Genomic DNA, 24984 nt, shown 5'->3' on the forward strand with positions numbered 1-24984 from the left:
AAAAATAAAAAAGTAAATTTTTCCCATATCAGTGAGGTGTTACATGTAATCAATGGAAGCCTAAAGATGTAAGAAGTTATTTAAAAGGCAACTATGCTCTGTTTTTAGATTGTTGAGCTTTTAATAAGTCTGACAAGTAACTTTTGTAATTTGGAAATGTTGGTAGCTTTTCAATATCCCAAAGTTAAAGTAAGAATCTATATTCTTCAGGGAATACATACCCAAATTTATGCTTTCAGTAATGCTAACTGTGCTAATCGCCAATCTAAGGCGCTAAAGACTGTTTAAAATGTCAAGTCCGTAATGATTTGGCATTACTGCTCTCATTATTATTCCATATATCATTCAATACATCAGTATAACCATTACTTGTGTGTTTATTTAAGTAATCTATTTGTCCTTTAAATTATTACTTGATCAAGTCATCCTCAAGTGCCAAATATGTTAACTGACTGCTCAATGTATCCTTGTGGAACTACTAATCATCAAAGCCTCCTTGTATGAATGTGTTTACTGTATAGCAACAATTTGCTTAATATCCACTTCATCACTGTCTAACCTCTCCTGATGTATCGGAGAGCCTCAGCCCTGCGATCCACCCCTACACTCTCCCAGTTGTTGGTTCGGTCCAGATAGAGAGTGGCAATAAGCGGCAGAGTGATAGAGGCCAGGTTCTGCTCCACGCAACCACCAGGCATTTGGATCAGAGACGCAAGTGAGTCTTCGCTGATAGAGTTATCGATGCTGTCTGCTAAAACATTACCTGGAAAGAAACATTACAGGAGAAACAATCAGGAATCGTCTGTTCCTCTATGATATTATTTTTAAATTGCTGTTCCTGCTTGATAGGTTGGTGACTCACCTCTGACATTAATGAAGGTTTCTGGCACAGAGTTTGGCACGACTGACTCCAGTTCAACCTTGCCAATGCGAATAGTCTGAGTTCCTATAGTACATGGAGCAACATCAATCAAACATTGAAGTTTAAGAAGAAAAAAATCTTTACAACTTCCAAATTTAAACTTTAACCAAACACTAAATCCAAAGTTGACTCTAAAGTTGCACACTATGAAAGAAAAATCATATTTTAGACACAGAAAACCTAAATATTTAGCAAGTATAAAACAAATAAATAACAAATAAAGAGTTAATTTAAAACCAGTCTTTAGGGCCGCTCCCTCAAAATCAGATATGTACTTCCATTTATAGACGACGATGTAGCATCCGTAACTGCACATTCGCTGATCATAAACACAGAATGAATTTCTACCGGAGTGTAAAAAGATCTTCCTTCGACATATTTTGAACAGAAGTGTGGTGAATCATTGGCTACAAAGCATGGGGTCAACAGCCAGAGGTGACACTCACTGCGTGGTTTCAGTGAATAAAAAAATTATCAGGTAAGAAATGTGTTAGAACAGAAATTGTAAACAATTGCAGAAATTACAACATCAATCTGAATACTGTCATAAATTGAAGTTTTTAATTACAGTCATTCACGACAGTGGTGAATTAGACTTTAACAGGGTCACAAAAGAGTGCTTTTAAATACCTGTATAGGGGGCCAGACAGGTAGGTCTCCGAGCCTACCTGTCCTCTGATCATTTCTCTCAACTTTCTCCTTCTCAACGATTAAATCACCACTTAAATCTTTCCTTTATGAGCTCACATTCAAGCTTTACTCTCAATGAACCCCGAGTTTGGCCTCCATATGTAATGTCATTACTCTTTGGCAACTTTGAGCTGCCTTGTGCCGACTTTGTTGTATTTACCCTTTTTTTATTTTGCATATCTCTCTCTTTCACACATGGAAATGAATATACTATCACAAGCTACAAGCCTGAACACACCTGAGAGGAAACAGTTGTAAACACTATGATGTGTCTTTTAAAACTATGTGGTTACCAAGGAGTCTGCCATCCTACAGGTGTAGCATCTTGAAATGTGCTCGAAACATATAGAAGATAAAACTACATGCCTCCTTGAGTAGACGGATTCAACACTGTACTCCAAACTTCAGTCTTCTGTACTCCGTCCAGCTGTTTGGGTCATGAGTAGTTTATTACACAAACATAATTAAAATCTAGTTGCAAACCAAGATATTTGCAAAGTCAGAAAGAATTGAGTATAGCTCAGTTTAATTATATACCATTATTTCACAACAACGACAATCTAAGATTTCAGTCAAATTCAGTTGAAAGTTTAGTGACTCACCACTACTCGCAGAAATTTCTGGATGCGGTCACCCCCAGTCAGGTCTCTGCCAACCACCATTACTTCCAATGGAAGTTTGCCCACCACCAGTGGTACAATGGTGTAAGGCACCGCCACAGAAGAGCCCGCCGGCAGTGTCACTTCTTGGGTGTGTCTTTCCTTGAAAGCGACGCTGCACATGCCTTCTGTCTTCATCAGCACCACCCTAACCTAAACAGAAAGAGGTCAGGGGAAGATGAGTGACTTCAAAGATGTCAGAATAAAAGGAAAATTAATGGGATTCTCTTACATGCATCTCGTCGTAGCCATAGTTGTGGACAACAGCTTTTACCTCCACCTGTTCGTTCCTCGCCACAGAGTATGGGAGCTTTAGGTCGACAAAGAAATGCTTCCAAGTTTTGAAATTGTATGGCTCCGCAACACAGAAACCTACAGTTCAGTCAGATGGTGATCAAGAATCAGTTTTATGTACCATCACCTGAGCTTTTGTGAAGTGTTGACAATTTTGTCTGCCTTTATACTTATATCCATTTCTGCTTTAAAAATTAAATAAGCTACTGTTACCTTTTCATTTATTCAGCTTTAGCAGGGGGGAAATTAAGCAATTATTTATACAGTAGTCCAAAAGCCAGCAGTCCAGATATTATTTAAGGTGGAGTGTATTTCCTGCCTCACACTCCACCAGCTGTACCTGTTTGAGGTGATGCACTGATGGCTAAAACTCCCCACTCTGTGATGCTATCAGGTAAAGGATTTTCCATATTTTTCAATGCCAACCTGTTGATCAAATTTATAGCTTCATTATGTCCAGCAGACACAAAACAAGGAATTTTGCATGCAGACACCTAAACATAGTATGTAGTACAACATAAAGCGCCACAGGACAATACTGTGGTATCAAATTTTTCTTTCCATAAATGTAATTGGGTCATTAAAAAAAAATTATATAAAACCTTTCAACTAAGCTGTAACCAAATCATAAACTCAGATGGATGGACGGACGGAAATACTCTTTTTCCAAATTTATCCTGGAACATTTACCTGGAGGTATAGAGTAAACCAATCCAGTAAAAACTGTCTTGTTGAATGTCTTTGTGTGCTCTACAAGTAGCACTTTGCCCTTTAAATAAGCCTAAGACACAACAGACACACACATTTCCCTGTAGCTTAAAAGTTGTTCTTGTAAAGTAATATTGTATTTTGCATGATGTCTGGTAAATAAATACATTAGGATGTCACTTTGAAATGCTTGATAAGGGAATCCTTCTTTCAAATTTTTTGTTTTTTTTGTAGTAACTGCTTGACCTGTCATTTATTAGTCTGACCATCGTGAACCCCTCAATAAAGGTTGTTGATGGTTTTGTTGACAAAGTAGATATTTAAAAGAAAGTAAATCCAATCTGTTGTGTGTTAAGCATTATGTTCTGTATTGAAATCAAACTTGTTTTTTGTATCACTTCAAAGTTTTCTGTCCTACTTTTGAAGCCATGCTGTCGCAACAACAAACTTAGTGCAAAGGAATCAATGAAATGTACAATTGTAAAATAAATCTAAAGAGAGAGCAATTCAATGTGTAAGATGAGATAATATGTTCCTTAGAAGCTTATTGTTCAGATGTAGCAGCTGTTTTCACTCACCCGTCTTTGTCTGTCTCGCTCGGCAAGCTCACATCCATCCACAACCAGGACTCGTAGAACTTGGAACGAAGATAGACCTCAGTCTCATCCATGTACTCCAAGTCTTCTTCTTCATCCTCCTCCATAGTTGGAATCATCCTCGAAAAATGTGCTTCAGCATGTACTGGTGTCACTATGTCTGCATTTGAATAGGCTATACCTGGTCTAGCTTGTGGAGTTCGTACAAAGGACACCGTCCGGTGCGAATTCCATTCTGTTTCAAATAATTAATAATTTATGCTTGATAAATCAGAAAAAAACAAACACCTGCACACAAATGATATTTGAACAGTTGGAGAGGCAAAGTTTTTTTTTCATGAAGAAATTCTGATAATCAGAAAACATTTTACTATTAGGTTATAAGACTTTTTGTGTTATAACCTCTTTTTTCTTTTGAAATTGTTGCACTGTGAAATTATTTAACAGCAATGGGAATCACAATGACCTTACATAAGATTTTAATATGTAATTAGTTAGGTATGATTTTCACAAACTAACTACACAACCAAAAACTTAAAATGAAACAAAATTCAAAAAGTTGAGGTTGAGTTTTTACCGAACATGTTCTTTCTGAGAACTGTAGTCGGTCTTGAAGCTAATCCCGGTCTCACATTGGGCATCGGTGGAAGAGTGGTAGTTGGAGGAGCGGTGGTCATGGGTGGGGGTGTGGTGGGAATCTCTGTGTTGAAGACCTGGTCCCTGTAAGTGGCGCAACAGTAGCGGAAAGCCAGGATGCATTCTGGCCCCTCAGTGATGTAGAGGGAGCGCCGGGTGCAGGAGTACGGCATTGGAATGTCCTTGAGGCCGTCTTTACAGCAGCGGCGCTGCAGCTTCTCCTTATAGTGACTCTCTGAAAATAAAGGGATGGGTGATAGGAAACAAATAGGGAAATTAGAACCTATTATTTATACATTCACTATGACATCTCCCTAATAGCGGGTACTTTATTCACAAAATATTTATACCGGAGGAGGTATTGGCAGATGGTGCACCACTAGAGGTGACTGTAAAGTACCACATCAAACAGCAACATTTGCATAAACTGTTCTATCATGAAAAAGCTGTAATTATTGTTCAGTTGTTATGGATAGAGGTGGAACCATACCTCAACCATCTTCTACTGGCATACAAAAAATAAAACACGCTGTACAAGTGATCCAGTTTTAACAGTAACACAACTTGCTTTAAAGCACTTGAAACATCCTGCTGAATATGCAAGGTTGCTTTTTGTTGATTTTAGTTTGGTTTCCTTTTACCTCAGTCACATATTTTCCTTGACAAAATTGTTCAGCTGGATGTGAATGTCTGTTTAATTAACTGGAACCAATCTTGCTTTTCTAACCAGTCACAACGAGTAAAATTGAATTCTGTCCTCTTCACCTCGTACATCTTTCCTCTTTACCCTGTATACTAATGATTGCCTCAGGTCTCAGCCCAGTCACTAATGGCCTTTTTTCATTGGCTCTATTCAGCTAGCTTGGCTCAACTTCATGCAGTCTCATTCTACTCGGCATGGAACCTGTTGTGTTTCCATGGACCCACTGACTTCTGGCGTTTTGGCTTGACGTCCCACCTCCAGCCATCATTGTAGTCCGCTGTGCCGCAGTTGACATTACTGTGTGTGGCAGGAGAAGCAGAGAGGAGAGACACCAATGTCTGCACTGGTAATGCTCCAAAATTTGATTGAAGGAGTTAAAATTTTGGACATTATGAGGAAGTTTTTGTCTCAGCTATGGTAATAACAAGGACTTTAAAGTGCAAAACCATGGACTTTTGACTGTGGTGAAGTTAGATTTAGGTTGTATTTCAGATAATCGTTCTCCATGGATTCAATGGGGTCTTCCTCCCATGTGACCCAATCCAGTTTCACTTGCTTCTGTCATTGTGGTCCTTAATATTATTGTGGTCGCACTTGAGTTTTATTAACTTGTCCCTGCACTACCTCCTCGAAAACCTTAAAATTTCTCCTGGTTCCATGGCCAATCAGAGAACAGTAGTGTATTCACGTCACATGTGGTCCCGACTCAAAAAGAGATTTTGATTTCAATGAGACTTTTTACCTGGACAAAATATATATATGTGAGAATACAAGCTGGTCAAAGAAATTTACATCTTTGCATTTCAAGCTAAGAAGTACTAAAGAGACCTGTAAATCTTATGGAAGACAACACAGTTTCATACTAAACACAAATCAATAAATCAATTAATCAGTTTATCCACATGATTTAACAAATGTCCTCATTAAATCACAAACGCATACTCTTACATTACTTACAGTACACAAGTGAAAGGGGAGCAGGAATCACACATAAGAGTCATTGACATATTACATCTTTTCTGTTACTCACCCAGCCGTGCTTTTCGTTGGACGAGTTCAGCAGAGCGCCTCCTTCTGGCACTGCCTGGACACTGTAGGGCTGAAAAACAAAACGTTGGAGACGTGAAGTCGGAATATTTTTTGAGCATGTTTTCAGGCACTATTATTCTATGTGCTTATTAGTAACTTTTTAAAACAAAACCACCCATGAGGAAGCTTCACTTTCAGGAAATACATATAAAACAAACCTGCTCTCAGATGCTCTTAGGGCAAAAAAAAAAAAGAAATCAAAGCAGCTACTGTTACTCATCAGTTCTTTCAGTAAAGCTGATGTTATATTCTGAATAGGTAAAAAAGTAATAGTAACAAGGAAGGAGCTAAACAAAACAGTTGAGGCCTTTCTTCTTTGTATTTGATGTATTTTGTGAGGTTGAAACCATTCTCGAATCTTGTTAAAAGAGAAATGTATCCTCTTATGGTAAAAAAAAAACTTCTAAACCAAATGTGCAAAGTAATGTAATTCTTCTAGTTGAGATCTGTAATTCTCCTAATTCTATAACAGAATTGATGTTTGCAAATACCCTGTCGGGTTAGGGTTCTGACTCCACTGCTGGAGGAATAAAGAAGTCCGGCATCAGTAAACACTCCTTTTGCATCTCGACCTCCTCCTCTGGTGCAGCCGATGTCTCCGTGCTCCACAACGTCCCAAATCTGAACACAGTATTCGGTTGAGAAAAAGGCCAAAAGGTTCATATGGATTAATAAATTTTTTTTATAACCTGCTGCCTCGTAACACCATAGCATATTCCAAATGTAAGTATGATGTTCATTTTTCCCCAGATTTTATAACTAAATATAAATAAAGACATGCCTTTCTCTGTGTCAGTCGGTCCCCGTTGAGGAGGTACACAGCATTGTCCACAGCCACCAGGCTGACCCTGGCCCCTGGGTCGCCTTGGATCTGGAAGCGAAAGTTTTTCCCAGGTGTATATTGTTGACGTACGGCGTCTGGTATAACTTTTAGCTACAAAAAACAAAACAAAAAGACCAACAAAATTCTAAATAAAACTATAGGAAATAACATTTTCACAACATTTTAATAAATGATTAGTCCAAACATCTGTCAAAACAATTGAGCAACATTTTTTAGCTATCTCTCTGTACTTTCTGCTATTTAAATACAAAAAATAGTTGCAGAAGTTCCTTATAGGAACATTTTCTAAAACAGCACATCTTTCAGTTTGTACTTATTGTAAGAGATTTTAATTTCTAGACTGTTGTAAAGCCAATCTTTAAATGCAGAGTGGTTCCAGCAGAAGCATCCTGATGCTGGCCAGCTCAACGCCTAACTATTTAACTTGACATTTTAAAGTATCCTTAATAGTTTTACAATAGTAAAGGGGAAAAGTACATGTAAACCATACACAGCCAAACCACATGTAATTTTTAAAACTCCCTGCATGAATCTAAGGTTTTACAGCTCTTGTCACCACTGAGAACAACCTAAACACTCACCCCTCCAACACAGTTGTCCACCACATCTATCCAGACTGAGTCCGAAACCAGCTCCTCCTGCCCTATCCAGGGAATACTGTAGAACGCCACGACCCGAAACGATGGCATCATCTCTGTTGTTACCAACAACCCAACGCTGGTCACCATCTGACTCGCCACATCTTCACGCTCAGCGCTTATGATTTGACCCTTATTCACCACCTCCGCGATTTGGGGAAACATATTCATAAGTTTAAATACAGTAGATTTGACTTCTGTTTGTTGCACTACTTTTATAAGTCATTGTACAGGAAAAATTTTCGTTGGCAACGTTTGTCTTTATCTCACCAGGTAGGTGATCTGTTTGATGAATTCTCTGTGGGACTGGTCAGATACAGAGGCGGAGAACTGCAGGGTTAGTCTCTCTCCTACAGACACTGTGTTGGTTCCTGTGGAAATGTAGAGGTAGTTCTGCTGGCCCTGATTAAAGGTCATGTATGGATGAACAGTAACCTGCTGTTTGGCCTGCTGATCTGGTCTCAGGTCAGCCTGTGCTGTCTCAGCCTTGAGAGCAAATAAATAAATAAAATTACAGTTCTGTTTTTCAATTTTTTACCTGTTTAACCCTATCATTCTTCTTAATAGAAGAATGGATAGAACTAAGAACAAAAATATATATACATATATATATGTTCTTCTTTTTTTACTGCATGCATATAAAGTTTTTTGACCACAACATTTCATAATCATTACATGTGTCAGACAATCTCAGTGACACAATCTGAGGAATAAAATAGTATTTCTGCTCAGTTTAATACCATGAAAAGGCCTTTTCCTCTGGCCTTGGTGGAAGTGTGAAATGTGTGCATATGTGCAGAGGGAAGCAAAATCTCAGATGTTTGATTTTTCATAACGGTACATTATAGTGCAGTTATACTCACAGTGAGAGATAGAGAGTGTTGTAAAGTGGGCATGTTGATGGTGGCTCTGGTAGTGCCGGATGAGACGATCAGTGGTGAGTCCAGATATGTCAGCTTGACTAAGACATTACGGGCGGGGGACCCGTCATGTTGGCTCACCTGAATCTGAAAGGGTTTAAGAAATTTGCTGGGGTTTTTTTTGTTTACATTAGTCAAAACTAAATAATTATTGAAGAAAAGGGAAAACACCAAAGATAGTCATTACTGTTAGGTCTAATGGCATTCCTGGCTTGAAGTACTTTGGCATATCTTTGAAAGATATGACATACGGAGACTCCACGATTCTAATCCCAGTCTTTTCTGCCTCAACCAGATCACTTCCTGGAAAAAGTGAAAAACTGAGTCAAACAAAGGCAACTATTAGCCATTAAACATTAACAGAACCTCGTTAACTTAGCATATCTTGCAAAGATATTCATACATACTGAATTCTCTTACTTTTAATTTAAACCACAAACTTCAAAGTATCTTACTGGAGAGTGATTTATGTTATAGACCAACAGAATGTAGTGCATAATTGTGAAGTGAAGGGCCAAGGAGGCGCAATCTTGAAAATTGTTTCACAAATCTGATACACAAATCTTTTTGCTATGATACCCCTGAATAAAATCCAGTAGAACCAACTTGTATCAGAGGTCAGCTAATTACAGTCTACCCATGCCTCAAAGGTCATTAGTGAACAAACATCACCAAGAAGACCAATGAATAAACTAGACAGGTCAGAGAAAATTTCAGAGAATTTTAAAGCAGCATTAGGTTATAAAACAATATCCCAAGCTTTGAATGGAGCCCTGGTAGATCCAGCATCTGAAAATGGAAACAATATAACACAGCTGCAAACCTACAAAGGCCTTTCCACCTAAACTGAAAGGCCAGGCAAAAACAGCATTAATTAGAAAACAAAGGAATGAATTGTAACACAGGAGGAGCTGCAGCGATCCATAGCTTAGATGGAAAAATATGTCGATGGGATAACATTTTGTTGTAAACTCCAAAATTCCGTTGTTTGTGGAAGAGATGCAAGAAGTGTGGATTTTTTGGACTTTTTGAGTCATAAGAAGTCCCACTTACAGTTTGCCTCAAACCATGCATAGGACACAGTGAACAGGCTGAAGAAGGAGCTCTGGTCAGATGAGACTAAAACCATAAACTAGGATATTTCAGGCTCAAATGCAAAATAATATTTGAGAAAAAAACAAACACTGCACATCAACCCGAATTCAACCGTCCCTATGGGGATGCATAGTGGTGGCAGCATCATGCTGTGAGCATGTTTTTCTCTAACAGCCATGGAAAAGCTGGAGTTCCACATGGATTGTGTGAAAAACAGGTTGATCCCATAAGAAAATCCTTTTAGAAGCTGAAAGATTAAAGACTGGCCCAGAGGTTTAACTCCCAGCAGGACATCCCTACCCTGAAACATACAGCCAGAGCTACAATAGAGTGGTTTGATCAAAACCTACTGTTAGAATGGCCAAGTCAAAGTCCATGCTTAAATGCAACTGGAAATCTGTGGCCAGACTTGAAAATTCAAGTTCACAGGCAGGCCTTCTCCCTCCAATCTGACTGAGCTATTTTGCAGAGAAGAATTGGCAAATGTTTTATGGTCTGTATGAGCACAGCTGCCAGATATATACCAAACGATCGGCAGATGTAATTTTAGTAAAGGGTGGCTCTACAACGTATTGACTCAAGAGTGTTCGCTACAAATGTACTCCAAACTCTTCATATTTTTTTAAAACTGTAAACCATGTATACATTTCTTTCCATTTAGAAACTGCAACTTGTGTTGGTGTAAATCATAAGATCCTGATAAAACAGATTAAAATGTGTGATTGTAACATGACAAAAATGTGAAAACGTTAAATGGGTGTGAGTGCTTCGCAAAGTAAAAACGTTCCCTTTAGTTCTTGTACAGGTACATCATTTGACAGGAATGTTTTTCATTTTAATCTCCATCTGTGGTTGTCTGAACTTGAGGCAAAGCTTGATTTGTCGAAAAGCGCCCATATGCAGGACCTTCCAGTGCCTGAACAGAAATTATCTAAAGAAATATAGCACTTCTGACATAAAAAAGACCAATTTAAAATATACATAATATGTAACTAGATTATAAGGACAGGGTTTGGATTTCCCAGAAGGTTAAACACAGTGGATAGACATTTGAACTGAAACAGACTTGCTGTGTTAACATCAGAGATCTCGATAAACTCTGGTCAGATTGCAACATACTGGAGAGTTTGTTTTTTCCCAGTTGTGCCTCAAAGCAATAGAGAACTATAATAAAGACTAACAACAAATAAATGATGTAGGCTGTCATAGAAACAAAACAAAGTTATATTAAAATAATTTTTAATAAAATTAAATAAACCTAAAATGATAAAATCATTTGAAGTAACATTAACAAAATTACATGAAAGTAAATTAAATGCTCTAATAAACTCAATAATTTCAGGTAAACAGCTATTTGTGATGTAGAATTATCGGTCTATATCTATATATATATATAGATATCTATATATATATATATATATATATATATATATATATATATATATATATATATATATATATATATATATATATATTCTTTTTTTTTTTTTTTAACCAATTATTACAACAAGTTACATAAATCATCAAATGAGTAGATTGTTCCTCCTAAAATGTGACAGACTCCTTACCTGTCTTGGTGAGCACAGACGCCTTCACATAAACAGAGTTTCCTACTAAAGCTTTAATGTTGGGGTAAGCTCTCCTGAGCTCCTCCACACTCAGTCTGACAGTTCCTCCATCCAGCTGCATGTACGAGAAGAAGAAAACTTAAAATTTCTAAAGCGTTCTCCTGAATCCATTTTAGAAAAAACTAACACATCGTGCAAATTGTTCTTAGCGAAATAAAAGTTAAATGCTTAAGTTGATTTGTACTGAGAAGACATGCATTTTATGACATTTTCTGGTGGAGATAAGCTATCAGATTGGCTGGAAATATAAAGGAAAAATGCAGCAAAGCATCCGTGTCAAACTCTCAGCAGTTAGGGTATAATGATAATGCAGTGTAATGTTTTATTCACATCCATAGTTTTTAGACTGTGATGATATAGGAAAGCCCTGTAGAGGTTCGTGAAATAGAATAAAGTAAACCAAGTTCTATATTTTTAATGGCATAACCATTTAATTCTTATTCAATTGTTGACATTCAGTTGGTCATAATGGTTTGACTTGCTGTGTGCATTGCTGAGCAGATAAGACACTAGCGATTTAGCGACATAATCAATGTAAGGACATCTGACCACACACAGTAAAACACTTATAGAGGACATTTTTCTAACCAAAGAGAAAAAAACCTTACATGAGTAAAAACACCAGGTAAACATGAGAGGACAAACTTACATCTGACACCTGCTTCACAGAAGGTAATCTTTTCATCTCTTGATTGAGTTTCACTCCAAACACAACGTAAGCCGTCCCCTGAACAGGCTCCCCGTACAAGTATCTAAAATTCAGTCACAGTTAATGTCTTGCTTCCTGTTAGATTTGCCAGGGGGAGACAATAAAATTTGTGCACGACCAACCTTGCAGAGATTTCTACAACCAGTTCGTTGTCATCCAAGCTAAGAAAGGATTTTTTGGGGGTCAATGTAACGTTGAAGGCAGGAAGAACTGGAACATCAAATAATTACAGTTTAACTGTTCATAATGTAACATATGAATAAAAAACCAAACATAAAAAGCTTTTCTATGGATTTGCTTCAGACATGTATGTATTTTCTCAGATGTCTGAGCTGTTTAATGAAAGGTTCTCCAAAAGTTTTGTAGGTCTTTCATTGTTTTCTCTTAAGTTTTCCACAAATAGCTCTGGTTTTAAGTTTATTGATTAGGAAAAAATAAATAGATAAATAAAACACTATGTTCTGCCTGCCAAATTTACTTTTGGCATTCATTTCCCAGATGTAACTAAATAAATTACAAAAAAACTTTTGTTTCCTTTGAGACAAATTACAAACAAAATAGATACAATGTTCTTTGCTTATACTGTTACATTACTTCATATCAAAGCATTAAAGATTTTCTTTTGAGCTGAAACCATTGCAAAATGGTTCCAGCTAAAAATGTATAAAAGACTTCCAATGTAAACAACTTTAAAAGAGCTTGAGCAAGCTTTGACATCTAAAGCTCAATGTCTGGGGTCATTTCTTGTAGAATATCAATGAACAACATGGATCAATATTCTAGTAAAGTACAAGATGTAAAACCATGATAAATCTAATCAAACTAAGTTCACTTCCCCTACCATATTTCTTCACTTCAAAACGGGACGTGAATGTGTTCTGCTGCCAGTGGTCAAACTTTGCCGTCACTAGCCATGTTCCTTCACTGTAAAATAGTCACATTACAGAAAGTCTTTAAAATGAAAGGAAAACTACCTTTAGGTACAAATAAAAATCTAAACTAGATTTAAAAAGGTGGCAGTTTTGTAAAAACAGGTGTTTGCTCTCCTTATACAAATCTGTGCTTAAAAAAAGTGAAACGGCAAGGGCGTCTGTCTACCGGGAGTGGTGGGGATGATTAAGTTGATTAAATGCCCCCAAACTTCTAAAAAGCAACAATAAATTAGTACCTATTTCCTTGGGGTTGAAATATGACATGTCAAAATGGGAAAGACAATAAAACATGCTATCTAAATAAGGCAAAAGAGTGTTGATCTCCTTTGGTCAGGAAATGACTGCATAAGAAAAGCTACTTGCCCAAACCTGTGGTATGTATACAGCCAGAACAATTACTAAAAATCTTAAAACAACTGGAACTGTAACAAAAAAATCACAGATGTTTGTGATGTCTTACCATCACAAACACTGAGAAGGAAGTTAATTAGAGGTAAAAAATAAATCTGCATAGCTCACTGAGAGCTGCAGCATAGAAAAGGCCTCCCTGGGGCCTCCAAGTCTCCATATATCAACATTCTTAAAAAATGTCTTTGCAAGATAGTAAATTAGATTTTACATAAAGATGTCATTATCATAGGTTTCTGAAAAATTCCTTTCACCACACGTGAGTTGTTGGCTTCCAGACGTTACCCTCTGTGTTTACGCATATTAAATTAGGGTAGATTGCAGCCTTACATAACCATCATCAGAAAGGTTTCTGGGCCATCTCTGGGTAAATTCAGAAGAAAACACTAACCTCTGTTAAGTGAACATTTTTTCTGTTTAGCCAACAGAAATAGACAAATATAAACTTTCAAGGCAAACATAGTACAACTTTGAACAAAAACTAAAATTATTGTAAAGATTTTAAAACAAACCACATCTAGGTTTCACCTCTTAGGTGGTTTCTATTTTATCTTTTTAGTGTCTTCTGAGCATAAAAAAAAATAATTATAACAGGAAAACCTCAAGTTTTTGAGAAAAGGTTTAGCTTCAGAGCTTTCTTTTAAACATTCTAAAATGGCTGAACTTTATTTTTAATACTGCAGAAACAGTTCGGTCGAACATAGACCTTAACAGATTAAAACCAAGCAAACATGCTCATCTTACTTGGAGATTTCAGACAGCGGAAAAGTATCTGCAATAACGCCATGTATGGCTCTGGTCCTGGAGATCTGGTTGACCACCACACCATCTGGATTCTACACACAAAATGTGTTAAGAGCAAAAAAAAAAAAAAAACCACAATGTTATTTGAATGAAACATTGTTGGATCTCATGATTGATTAGTTCAACATACTCAGAATTGAAAACACCAGATCATATAAACCAGATTATTTACTAAAAAGAGTCTGACTTTTCTTCAGTGGACATCTTTGGAATACTGTTTTTTTATTCTCTGTATTTATAGCAAAACTTTATATTTAAAATGATTTATCTACGTGTTACCTGAATGTCTATAGTGATGGAGCTGTCTAAGGCCTTAAAGAACGGAGAGGACACAAAGGTTCGAAAACGAACTGGTAAAGACAACAAGTAAAAAGATTTTGTTATAAATACATTCAAGCAAATTAAGATCTTACATATATGAACATATGCTGTGTTCTAATCATTCATGTTTCTTGAATGAGCTATTTAAAAATGTGTTCTGTTCTCACCGGTGTCTCCGGGGTTGTAGATGGGTTTGTCTGTTTGAATAAATATATACCCAGAATGAAAGGACACCATCAGCACTCGCTCCTCTGTGTAAATACCCCCAAAGCTCACTTGCAGATTAACGAACTTGTTCTGTTTCTCCTCACGATTCAAAAGAGCGGACGAAAGCTGCGATAACCAGGCATCGGGACAGAAGATTTTGGAATTCATAACAGTTTATGGACTGATTTATACAGATGTTTCCGATAAATCATGACAACAACTTTCAAACCATGGTTCTGACCAAATATTTCTTTGATTAAAGCTAAATGGGAAATTGTGTACCAAGAGAAAACTGTGCAATTGTTAACCTAATTCACCTGTATACTCTTGAGAACACGGTAGCCATTTCCCTGATTGAGTGTGGCGGAGTCCTGGAGGTGCAAAATTGTTTTGGATAAGTCCTGGATGGTGATGGAGACAGTGACAGGGCTGGCAGCTCCATCTGCCTGTAAGTAAATGTTTTCCTGGATGTCGGTCCTCAGGATGTCTGAAGCCACCAGAGTGAACCTACAGAAAAATAGCACAACATTATACAATTCCTCCTGAAAAATGAAATCAGCATCTCCATAAAGCTTTTCAGCACAGAGAAGCATGAAGTGCTTTGCAATTTCCTGGTAGGTGGCTGTGCTCTTTTGTAACCACATTTTTTTTTCTTCCACTCAACTTTCTGTTAATATGCTAGGATAACAGCCAGATTCTTTAGCTATTAAATGTTTGGCTTAGCCACCTTGTAGAGGGTGTCAGTGACTGTTGGTGAAGACAACAGTGTATCCCATATTTGTATAGGCAACATAAAATTTCTTGACCAACTAACTACTAAAATAGTTTTTATTAGTCTTATGTAAAATTCCTGTAGAGAAACTGAATTTTTGGGTTTTCTTTAGCTGTAAGCCCCAACCAACAAAATAAACACTTGAAATATACACTATATGGCCAAAGGTATTGGGTCACCCATCAAATTTATTTAATTCAGGTGTTCCAAACACGTCCATGGCTACAGGTGTATAAAATCAAACACCTAGGCATGCAGACTGCTTCTACAAACATTGGTGAAAGAATGGGCCGTTCTAAGGAGCTCTGTGAATTCCAGCATGGTACCATGATCAGATGCCACCTGTGCAAGACCAGGAGCAAAATTTCCTTGCGACTTTGTATTCGACAGTCAACTATTTATGGTAGTATAACAAAAGTGGAAGAGATTGGGAGGGACAACAACTCAGTTTCAAAGTGGTAGAAAATACAGTGCCTTGCGAAAGTATTCGGCCCCCTTGAACGTTTCAACCTCTTGCCACATTTCAGGTTTCAAACATAAAGATATAAAATTCTAATTTTTTGTGAAGAATCAACAACAAGTGGGACACAATCGTGAAGTGGAATGAAATTTAAAGGATGTGTCAAACGTTTTTAAAAAATACAAAACTGAAAAGTGGGGCGTGCAATATTATTCGGCCCCCTTGCGTTAATACTTTCTAGCGCCACCCTTTGCTGCAATTACAGCTGCAAGTCGCTTGGGGTTTGTCTCTATCAGTTTTGCACATCGAGAGACTGAAAGTCTTGCCCATTCTTCATTGCAAAACAGCTCGAGCTCAGTGAGGTTGGATGGAGAGCGTTTGTGAACAGCAGTCTTCAGCTCTTTCCACAGATTCTCGATTGGATTCAGGTCTGGACTTTGACTTGGCCATTTCAACACCTGGATACGTTTATTTGTGAACCATTCCATTGTAGATATGGCTTCATGTTTTGGATCATTGTCTTGTTGGAAGATAAATCTCCGTCCCAGTCTCAGGTCTCTTGCAGACTCCAACAGGTTGTCTTCCAGAATGGTCCTGTATTTGGCCCCATCCATCTTCCCATCAATTTTGACCATCTTCCCTGTCCAGGCTGACGAAAAGCAGGCCCAAACCACGATGCTGCCACCACCATGTTTGACAGTGGGGATGGTGTGTTCAGGGTGATGAGCTGTGTTGCTTTTACGCCAAACATATCATTTTGCATTGTGGCCAAACAGTTTGATTTTGGTTTCATCTGACCAGAGCACCTTCTTCCACATGTTTGGTGTGTCTCCCAGGTGGCTTGTGGCAAACTTTAAACGAGACTTTTTATGGATATCTTTGAGAAATTGCTTTCTTTTTGCCACTCTTCCATAAAGACCAGATATGTGCAGTGTACGACTGATTGTTGTCCTATGGACAGACTCTCCCACCTCAGCTGTAGATCTCTGCAGTTCATCCAGAGTGATCATAGGCTTCTTGGCTGCATTTCTGATCAGTTTTCTCCTTGTTCGAGATGAAAGTTTAGAGGGACGGCCGGGTCTTGGTAGATTTGCAGTGGTCTGATACTCCTTCCATTGCTCCCTGGGATGTTTAAAGCTTGGGAAATCTTTTTGTATCCAAATCCGGCTTTAAACTTCTCCACAACAGTATCTCGGACCTGCCTGGTGTGTTCCTTGGTCTTCATGATGCTCTCTGCGTTTTGAACAGAACCCTGAGACTATCACAGAGCAGGTGCATTTATACGGAGACTTAATTACACACAGGTGGATTCTATATATCATCATCAGTCATTTGGGACAACATTGGATCATTCAGAGATCCTCACTGAACTTCTGGAGTGAGTTTGCTGCACTGAAAGTAAAGGGGCCGAATAATATTGCACGCCCCACTTTTCAGTTTTTTATTTGTTAAAAAAGTTTGACACATTCAATACATTTCATTCCACTTCACAATTGTGTCCCACTTGTTGTTGATTCTTCACAAAAAATTTGAATTTTATATCTTTGTGTTTGAAGCCTGAAATGTGGCAAGAGGTTGAAAGGTTCAAGGGGGCCGAATACTTTCGCAAGACACTGTATAAAATCACAGAGCAGTGACAGCAGAAGGGCATGGTGTACAAAGGTCAGCAATTCTCTGCAGAGTCAAGGGCTACAGACCTCCAAAATCCATGTAGCCAGATAATTAGAGCAACAACAGTGCACTTCACACTAGTGCAAAAACCTAAGTCCATAAAAAATGGAGGACCGAGTTTGGTTTAGTTAGATCATCCTTGGGATGACTTGAACATCAGTGTTTGACCTTATAAATGCAGATCTGGAAGAATTGTCAAAGAAACCCATAAACACACCCCTAAACCTTGTGGAAAACCTTCAGAGAACAGTTGAAGCTGTTAGAGCTGCAAAAACTGAGCCAACAATATTTTCCTAAACCCTATGGGTAAAAATGTCGCTCAAGGTCATGTGTATGTAAAAGGAAATGACCCAATACTTCTGGCAACAGTGCATCACTCTGTGTGCAATGAATTTATAATTCTAGCTTGATTTTTACTTACTGAAATTACTGAAATAAACTAAGTTATTGAAATACGCCAAATCTAATCTTGTGTCTGAATACCAGAATTGTTTTGAATTTGGTAATGTCAGAACATTAAATGTGAATTATAACTGAGTGCTAAAACTCAGAATTGTGTTAGTTACACTTTTATTCATCTATTGCGTTTTTTATTGTAATGTAACAGTACCTTTGTGAAGAACTGATGATTTCCTTTGTATTTTGTCCGCTGAAAATGAATGGGGCAAGAATTCATTTCAAGCATAACACAGTGGTGGAGAAAAAAATAAAATGTGTTGTACTGGGAGTACAAGTATGGTATAAACATAGAAACAGAAAAACACACATTTGTTTAGTTTTTTATTGCTCCGTCAAACAGTATTTTTTCACCCTTTAATGCCACATTACATAAATTAATAAAATATACGGTTTAACTGGTAAAAGCTGCTTGAACATAAACATATTAACTAGGACAAAAGGGCCAAAAACTAATATAATCAGTGATTTCATATTAATTTGTTTTTTGTACTCATATTAATCATGTGCTAGAATAATACCACCATTGATTACTTACTTATGAAGGTCCCAGTATTTTTCAATCGGAACAAATCTGGAGATAGGAATCAGAAATGTTACCGGAAGCTGCCAGATTTAAATGTTGCAACTGTTCACACAGTTTGACGCATACCTGTCACGCCAGGGGCTGTAAAGGACAAAGCTTGGTTAGTAATTCAAATTTCAAAATTCAAAAACAGCAGAAAGTCCCGGGGAATTAAAATCTTACCGTCTTCTATTACTGTTAAACAGCTGTCCTTCAGAATGACAGAACATAAGGAGAAATAAAATGTGCAGCTTCCACAGAACCATGTTGGTCATCTCAGAGGTTTCCTTGGACTGTGGTCAACAACGGAGCTGATCAAATTTGTAATCCTAAAGAAATTTCCTTCTTCAAACACAGCTGTTATCAGGAAGGGGCGAGGCGTCAATCAATAATGAACAAACAGAAAAACAAACCAGGAGCAGCCGCTGAGCTTGGTCAAAGGGTCAGAGGTACATTGTGGGAAAGAGTAACTTCTTATTAGTTTAACGGATACATTTCTCTTTTTCGTCACTTCAACATTAAAACAATCATTGGTTAAAAAAGGGAAAACACAAATGATTAACAAATGTTCTAATCCTGTTTAATCACAGCTGCTCTTACTGGTAATTTACATATTCCAAGGGAGGCTGAAAATGAAAGTTGTTACTGTAAAAAGAGAAGAACTTAGTTAGAACTTTTAAACTTAGGTATTTGACCCTGCCACCACTAAATGTTTTTTTTTTTTTAAAGATGGTAGTTAAATAATTATTTTCTCTATTAAAAGGGCACCGTTTATTGTTATTGCACTGAGAAATGCTAAAAGCCACTTCAAATTCTGAACATATTTTATAGTTTTTAATCAAATTTTGCTCTGATAATCTTTTCTGAACACCTACAGAAAATCTGCATGTTACTTTTTTCATTTTGACAGTTTAAATAAAGATCATCTGAACATGATCTCGACTATTATGATTTTGGTTTTACTTTTGTTCATCAGGCAACTTATCATGCTATACTGTTTATTACTTTTTAAGAGTTGATGTTTTCATATTTCCTCTGTAGCTCATCCAAATGTTATTAAAACTGCACAAAAAGAAATATAACATTCATGTTATAATTTGTGTAGTTCAGATCCACCATAAAAATAATAATGTTAAATATAAACCTCACAAAACCTGTAAAGTATCCAGAAACATAAAATGCTGGGGCAAATTTCTACCAGTTTTAATACCAGATAACGTGGCACTTCAAAGAGAAAAATCTAATTTAACAATGTTTGAATCTTTCTCAGACAGATATGACATGTAAACATTCACAAATGAAAAATGCATTGAGCTGATGACCCAGGTTAAAACTTTCATTTCAGAGGATATTGTGTCTCAAAAAAATACTATTATTAATAATGCAAGAGAAAAGTAAAATGTTACAGCAGATCCCCTCAGTTTTTAAGCATTTACATTCTTCTCCTCTCCGGAAACAATAAAAGTCCCCTTTTGGTTATTAGCCAGCCTCAAAGTCAAGAGTCAGAATCTGAGTCGCTGTAGTCGGCAACCAAAGATGTGACTCCTACAGAACATTTGTTTCTTTCTTTCTCCTTCCCACAGTCCACTGTATCAGTCAGTCTTTGATCTGTTTCCTTTACAATTTTTCCTAACAGCTCATTAGAACTACGGTCATTTTTCACTGCTACTTCCTCTTCTCCATGTGTTGATTCTACACATTGGGCCTCCTCTGTCTTTATTACTAGTTCACAAGCGTTGCGCTTAGACTTTCCATGGGTTGCTGTGCCGCACTGTTCATTTTTAACTCCAGATCCGCTCGAGCGTCTGCGAATTATTGGGCTCTGTGAGGAACCCAGGGCTTTGGCCACAGCTGCTTCTTTCCCCTGCAAGCTTAGCTTATGGAGTAGACTACCCGCAGCGCCCCCTGCTGGCGTGGAGGACAAATTAAACCACGAACGAGAGGCGATCTCTTTCCTCTTGGTGTGCTGTTTGTCCTCATAAGCTTAAACAATGAAAAGAAAGAAAAAAGTTTCAGTCGTTAGATTAAATTCAGTTTTTATAAATGTAAACCAAAACGCTATTGCTGAATAGAAAATATTTTATACAACCAGACAGAACACAAACCTAAAATAATACAAAAAATTTATTTCTTTGCTAATTATACTTTTTTCCTGTGTACATTTATGGGATATGTTGCACGAACACAGAAAATGTTTGAATAAAAAGGTATTTAATTTCAAATTTAACATGCATGAGGATGTAACTACAGTACTGGTATTATAAAATAAAACATTCCCATACGTGGTACTTACTGTCAGGTGTCTGGTAAGTTAGTAGTCCAGCCAGCTTTTTGTCCTCCTCTTTCTCTGGCAGGAGCGGTATGGATAAGTTTGCCCTCATCCTTACAGCATTATCTTTCTCCTCCTGCTCGGCCAGAACTTTCTTCTCGTCCTTAATTGTCAAATAAAGAAAAGGCATCTGTTTTAAAATGCAACACAATACCATCTAAAAAACAGAGAAAGAATTTTGCAAAAAAAAAAAAAAAAAAACTACACATGGCCAAACACTTATGGGAAGGTAAGGGAGTAATTCCAGAGTTTCTGACACAAGTCTTGCACTAAGGTTATCATGATGCTTTGGAAAATCACAGAAATTACTACACGCAATTTTTTATACCGTAATAGGGGAAAAAAAAAGTGCTGCAGCACTTATTAATGCTCATAAATGCATAATGACTACTAAGCCCATTGGTTAATAGATCTCTCTCATTCCAATGAGATGAATATGTGTAGTTTTTATGAGTCAGATTCAATTCACATCCTTTTTTGCACCCCCGCCCCCAACACTAATGTGAGGAAGAGGGATTGCTCCGAGGTTAATGGCTTGATGCAATCGACCGGCCTTCCTTAGATAGACAGCTTTTTAACAACTTAATTAATAAACCGAACTGGTCGAATTGAAATGTCTGTAAGTGAATTTGAATCTATCTCTCTGATCAGATTAAAGTGGTTTGATCTAATTATATATTCTTGCATATGAATTGGATCCGTTTGTCTTGTGAACTTCCTTGAGATAACATTGGTTTTGAATTTGCACTATATTTAGACTTTATTGAAAAGTTTGTGATTTAATCAACAAACTTTCCACCTTAAATGCTAGGCCAAATTTAGGGCATTACACCAAATAGAACAATGTTTGTGTTTCATTCTGTATAATGCTTAAGCATTTGTTGCTATAAAGAATAAACCTTTTCCTCAACATTTTTTTTTTTTTTTAGAGGCATCATTTATACAGCAGGTGAAACTCCAAGAACTAACTTCTTACTCTGAACTTCCTGCGGAGGGCGCTGTTAAGCTGAAAGTCATCCTTCCACCCTGCCTGGTAGTCCTGGATTTCAGACAGAGAAGGGAGAGCCTTTGTGAGCTTCTCTTTGTCTTTTCCACCATGGTCCAGCTTGTACATGGCATCTGTCTCTAGCTTTTCCTTCTCTGTCCGTTCTGCTCCGAGAAGACACAAGGATGAACTGATTACAACAGGCAAAACTAGCATGCAAAGGCAGAAAGTGAACACAAATCTTTCACCTGTGGTCAGGATCTGCTCGTTTTCGGCCATGTCCCAGCGCTCCTCTTTCCTGCGTGCTCCACTGACTATCACATAGTCGCATGTTGCAGGATCTGTCTGCATCTCAATGTAGTTTATACACAGGTGACACTTCATCCTGAACCTGTATGGGAGAACAGAAATGTCTTAATTTAAAACAAAATAACAGTTTTAACAGTACGGCTGGTGCTTCTTTGTTTTACCTATAGATTGGCGTGGTGTAGTAGTTCCCCACTTTCTTCTTCTCAGCATTGTAACGAACCCCTGTGCAAACACATTGTTTGGGTTATAAAAACAAAAAGATGCTTCATTTGACTGAATAAATGTGGGGTTTCTTCCACTTTAACTTACCCATGCCAATGTGATTCTTGCAGCCGTCACACCAGATGTTATAGGGCATTTCAAACCTAAATAGACAAAAACAGGCAGGTGATGCCAACATTCTGGCTGAATGATAAATATATTAAGCATATTCCGATTTATAAAAATCCTTGCTTTTTATATTGTAAGTTTTATTTATAAAAACAAATGGGAGGGGTTGGACAAAATTAACTTTCTCTTCATGTGGTACTAACCTGATAATGAGGATACCCTGCGACAGTTTCCTTGCCCTTTCCCGCAGGGCATGAGTTTTATGATAGCCATTGAGGGAGCCATGCTAAAAGGCAAAGAATGGCAAATAGGTAAATATATAAACCACTCAAATTTATGCACAATAACTAGTAGGTCAGATCTATCGCATTTACCTTGGCTGGATCAAAATCCGGAGGGTAGTATTTGTTTGTTCCTTTTCTTTCACCCTGTCAAGAAAACAGCGGTTAATAAGGAGAGCGGATTTAATACTGAAACACACAAAGCTTTAATAATTAAAAAAATCGACAACTTCTTATCCTATTAATTAAAGTCATTATGTGTAATTTATCCACTCAATGAGGTTTAGGACATAACATAGATAAAATTCAGGTTTTATCCACATGGTAAACTTTAGAGACACAGAGAAAAGCAACTATGCCACAGGTTCAGCATCTCCATTCCTTTTTCATTAGGATCAGATGCTTTATTTACTTTTTGAGCAGTATCTGTTAAATTAAATGCATTAATACAGACACAAGCAGGTTATAAACAATTTAGCTCACCATATTGACGACTGAAGATCAGCACTTTGCTCCTTTAAACATAAAATAGGACAAATATGTTACTGACAACATAAAAAAAAGTCAAGCTCAGTTATTAATAGGCTTGTAGACAAGATTCCAACTTAATTTGCCTTGTAATCCATTTTCTAGGTCATGGTATCATTCTCATACAACAACACGTTTCAAACCTTTAGGTGGGGACTAACAACCAACGGACTGGTGAGAATACAAGATAATTATTATTTATAATCTATGCCTGAAGATCAAAAGGGTTTAACTATAGTATATATATATTTATTTTTTATTTTATTTATTCATTCTATACTGCTTATTCCATAGTGGGTCACAGCTGGTGCCTATCTCCAGCACTCTACGGGCGAGAGGCAGGGTGCACCCTGGACAGGTCGCCAATTCATCGCAGGGCAACAGAGAGACATACAGGACAAGCAGCCATGCACTCACTCATTCACACCTAAGGGCAGATTAGAGAGACCAATTAACCTAACACTCCAGGTTTTTGGACTGTGGAAGCTGGAGTACCCGGTAAGAACCCACGCATGCACAAGGAGAACACGCAAACTCCATGCAGAAAGACCCCCGGCCAGGAGTTGAACCCGGGACCTTCTGCAAGGCAACAGTTCTACCCACTGCCACTGTGCAGCCCTATATATATATATATATATATTTATATATATAGCTATATATCTATATATAGTTTTTTATGTATGGTGAAGAACTCTCTAAGGTTGCAAGGCCTCCTTGCTATTAGCCCAATGTTTAGTTTATCTGCTAGATTCAAATCGGGACTCTAGCTGGGTCACTCCAATAGATTAAAAATAATGAATAAATAAAATGTAAATGTTGCTTTTAAATCAAAATCTGCCAGGGATATAATAATTATATGTGCAAACCATATTATGTGCCGAGGCTTTTAAAATACAGTAACTTTCTTAATCGTTAGCATAGCGACATGTTATCGGTATTATTTTACAGATTTGTTTATGTTCTTTACATGAAATCAATTGCTTTGACTCCTAACTATTTAGATTTTTGTTAATATTGTATAACACCCTCACCAAAGGCCTTCGTTAGATTAACACTTAAACAGACCTAACATACAAGTTAATACACACTCTCTAAAAGCAGACTATTAAAGCTTTCAGTTTAATCTCTTTAGAGTCGATAGGAGCAGTAAACTGATTATATCTAAATTTTCAAAGAAACGGGGAGAAGAGTAAGCTAACGTTAGCAGCGGTTAGCTATATTTGTACCATGTGTATCATTTCCGAGCAAAAAGTAATAGGCAGATAGTTAAATAACTGAAACAGATCACGAAGTGGGGTTTGATTGTTAAATGAACAAATACCAAACATAATTCTGCAGCTGAGATAATAAAGCATACTTACAAGTTGTGTTTTAGCAGCACTGCTAACAAAAAAAAACAACAAACGTCAGAGGCCAACGTAACTTCCGGGTCCTATTGGATGTTGCGTCACATTAAGAAGCCTTACAGGAAGTACCGGCGTTCGTCAGGAAAGAG

The 24984-nt window shown here is 37.4% G+C and overlaps 2 protein-coding genes across 2 annotated transcripts in view; both read right to left on the bottom strand.

The window, feature by feature from the left end:
- The window catches only part of LOC124868322 (complement C3-like), a 34611-nt gene extending 14835 nt beyond the window's left edge, over window positions 1-19776 (bottom strand). Inside the window, exons 1-27 of the mRNA XM_047365467.1 lie at window positions 18911-19776; window positions 18815-18829; window positions 18701-18736; window positions 18317-18355; window positions 15121-15310; window positions 14764-14929; window positions 14555-14625; window positions 14216-14307; window positions 12973-13055; window positions 12254-12341; window positions 12072-12174; window positions 11363-11477; window positions 8887-9002; window positions 8643-8786; window positions 8050-8265; window positions 7723-7923; window positions 7079-7231; window positions 6789-6918; window positions 6239-6307; window positions 4447-4740; window positions 3852-4104; window positions 2906-2991; window positions 2504-2643; window positions 2215-2424; window positions 1979-2039; window positions 863-946; window positions 560-763 (exon numbers count right to left, since the gene is read on the bottom strand). Coding sequence (XP_047221423.1) covers window positions 560-763; window positions 863-946; window positions 1979-2039; window positions 2215-2424; window positions 2504-2643; window positions 2906-2991; window positions 3852-4104; window positions 4447-4740; window positions 6239-6307; window positions 6789-6918; window positions 7079-7231; window positions 7723-7923; window positions 8050-8265; window positions 8643-8786; window positions 8887-9002; window positions 11363-11477; window positions 12072-12174; window positions 12254-12341; window positions 12973-13055; window positions 14216-14307; window positions 14555-14625; window positions 14764-14929; window positions 15121-15310; window positions 18317-18355; window positions 18701-18736; window positions 18815-18829; window positions 18911-19002 — 3451 coding nt within the window. The 5' untranslated portion in view covers window positions 19003-19776. The remainder of the gene's footprint in view (window positions 1-559; window positions 764-862; window positions 947-1978; window positions 2040-2214; window positions 2425-2503; window positions 2644-2905; window positions 2992-3851; window positions 4105-4446; window positions 4741-6238; window positions 6308-6788; window positions 6919-7078; window positions 7232-7722; window positions 7924-8049; window positions 8266-8642; window positions 8787-8886; window positions 9003-11362; window positions 11478-12071; window positions 12175-12253; window positions 12342-12972; window positions 13056-14215; window positions 14308-14554; window positions 14626-14763; window positions 14930-15120; window positions 15311-18316; window positions 18356-18700; window positions 18737-18814; window positions 18830-18910) is intronic.
- A 138-nt stretch (window positions 19777-19914) lies between these two features.
- Window positions 19915-24984, bottom strand: yju2b (YJU2 splicing factor homolog B). Its single transcript, XM_047365465.1, has 10 exons — window positions 24851-24984; window positions 23445-23476; window positions 23055-23108; window positions 22884-22966; window positions 22660-22715; window positions 22512-22572; window positions 22290-22432; window positions 22033-22205; window positions 21021-21159; window positions 19915-20710 (listed from the first exon to the last, which is right to left on the bottom strand). Exons 2-10 carry the CDS (start codon window positions 23445-23447, stop codon window positions 20223-20225), a joined length of 1200 nt encoding a protein of 399 aa, XP_047221421.1. The 5' UTR covers window positions 23448-23476; window positions 24851-24984; the 3' UTR covers window positions 19915-20222.

This window comes from Girardinichthys multiradiatus, chromosome 5, assembly GCF_021462225.1.
Source record: "Girardinichthys multiradiatus isolate DD_20200921_A chromosome 5, DD_fGirMul_XY1, whole genome shotgun sequence".
In the NCBI taxonomy this organism is placed as follows: domain Eukaryota; kingdom Metazoa; phylum Chordata; class Actinopteri; order Cyprinodontiformes; family Goodeidae; genus Girardinichthys; species Girardinichthys multiradiatus.

Bases quoted from the DNA above. Each gene is read 5' to 3' on its own strand.
- yju2b (XM_047365465.1), bottom strand. The intron at 22,716-22,883 runs GTTAGTACCACA...TTGTCTATTTAG, and splicing joins CAGGGTATCCTCATTATCAG to GTTTGAAATGCCCTATAACA. The intron at 22,433-22,511 runs GTAAAACAAAGA...TCTCCCATACAG, and splicing joins TACACCACGCCAATCTATAG to GTTCAGGATGAAGTGTCACC.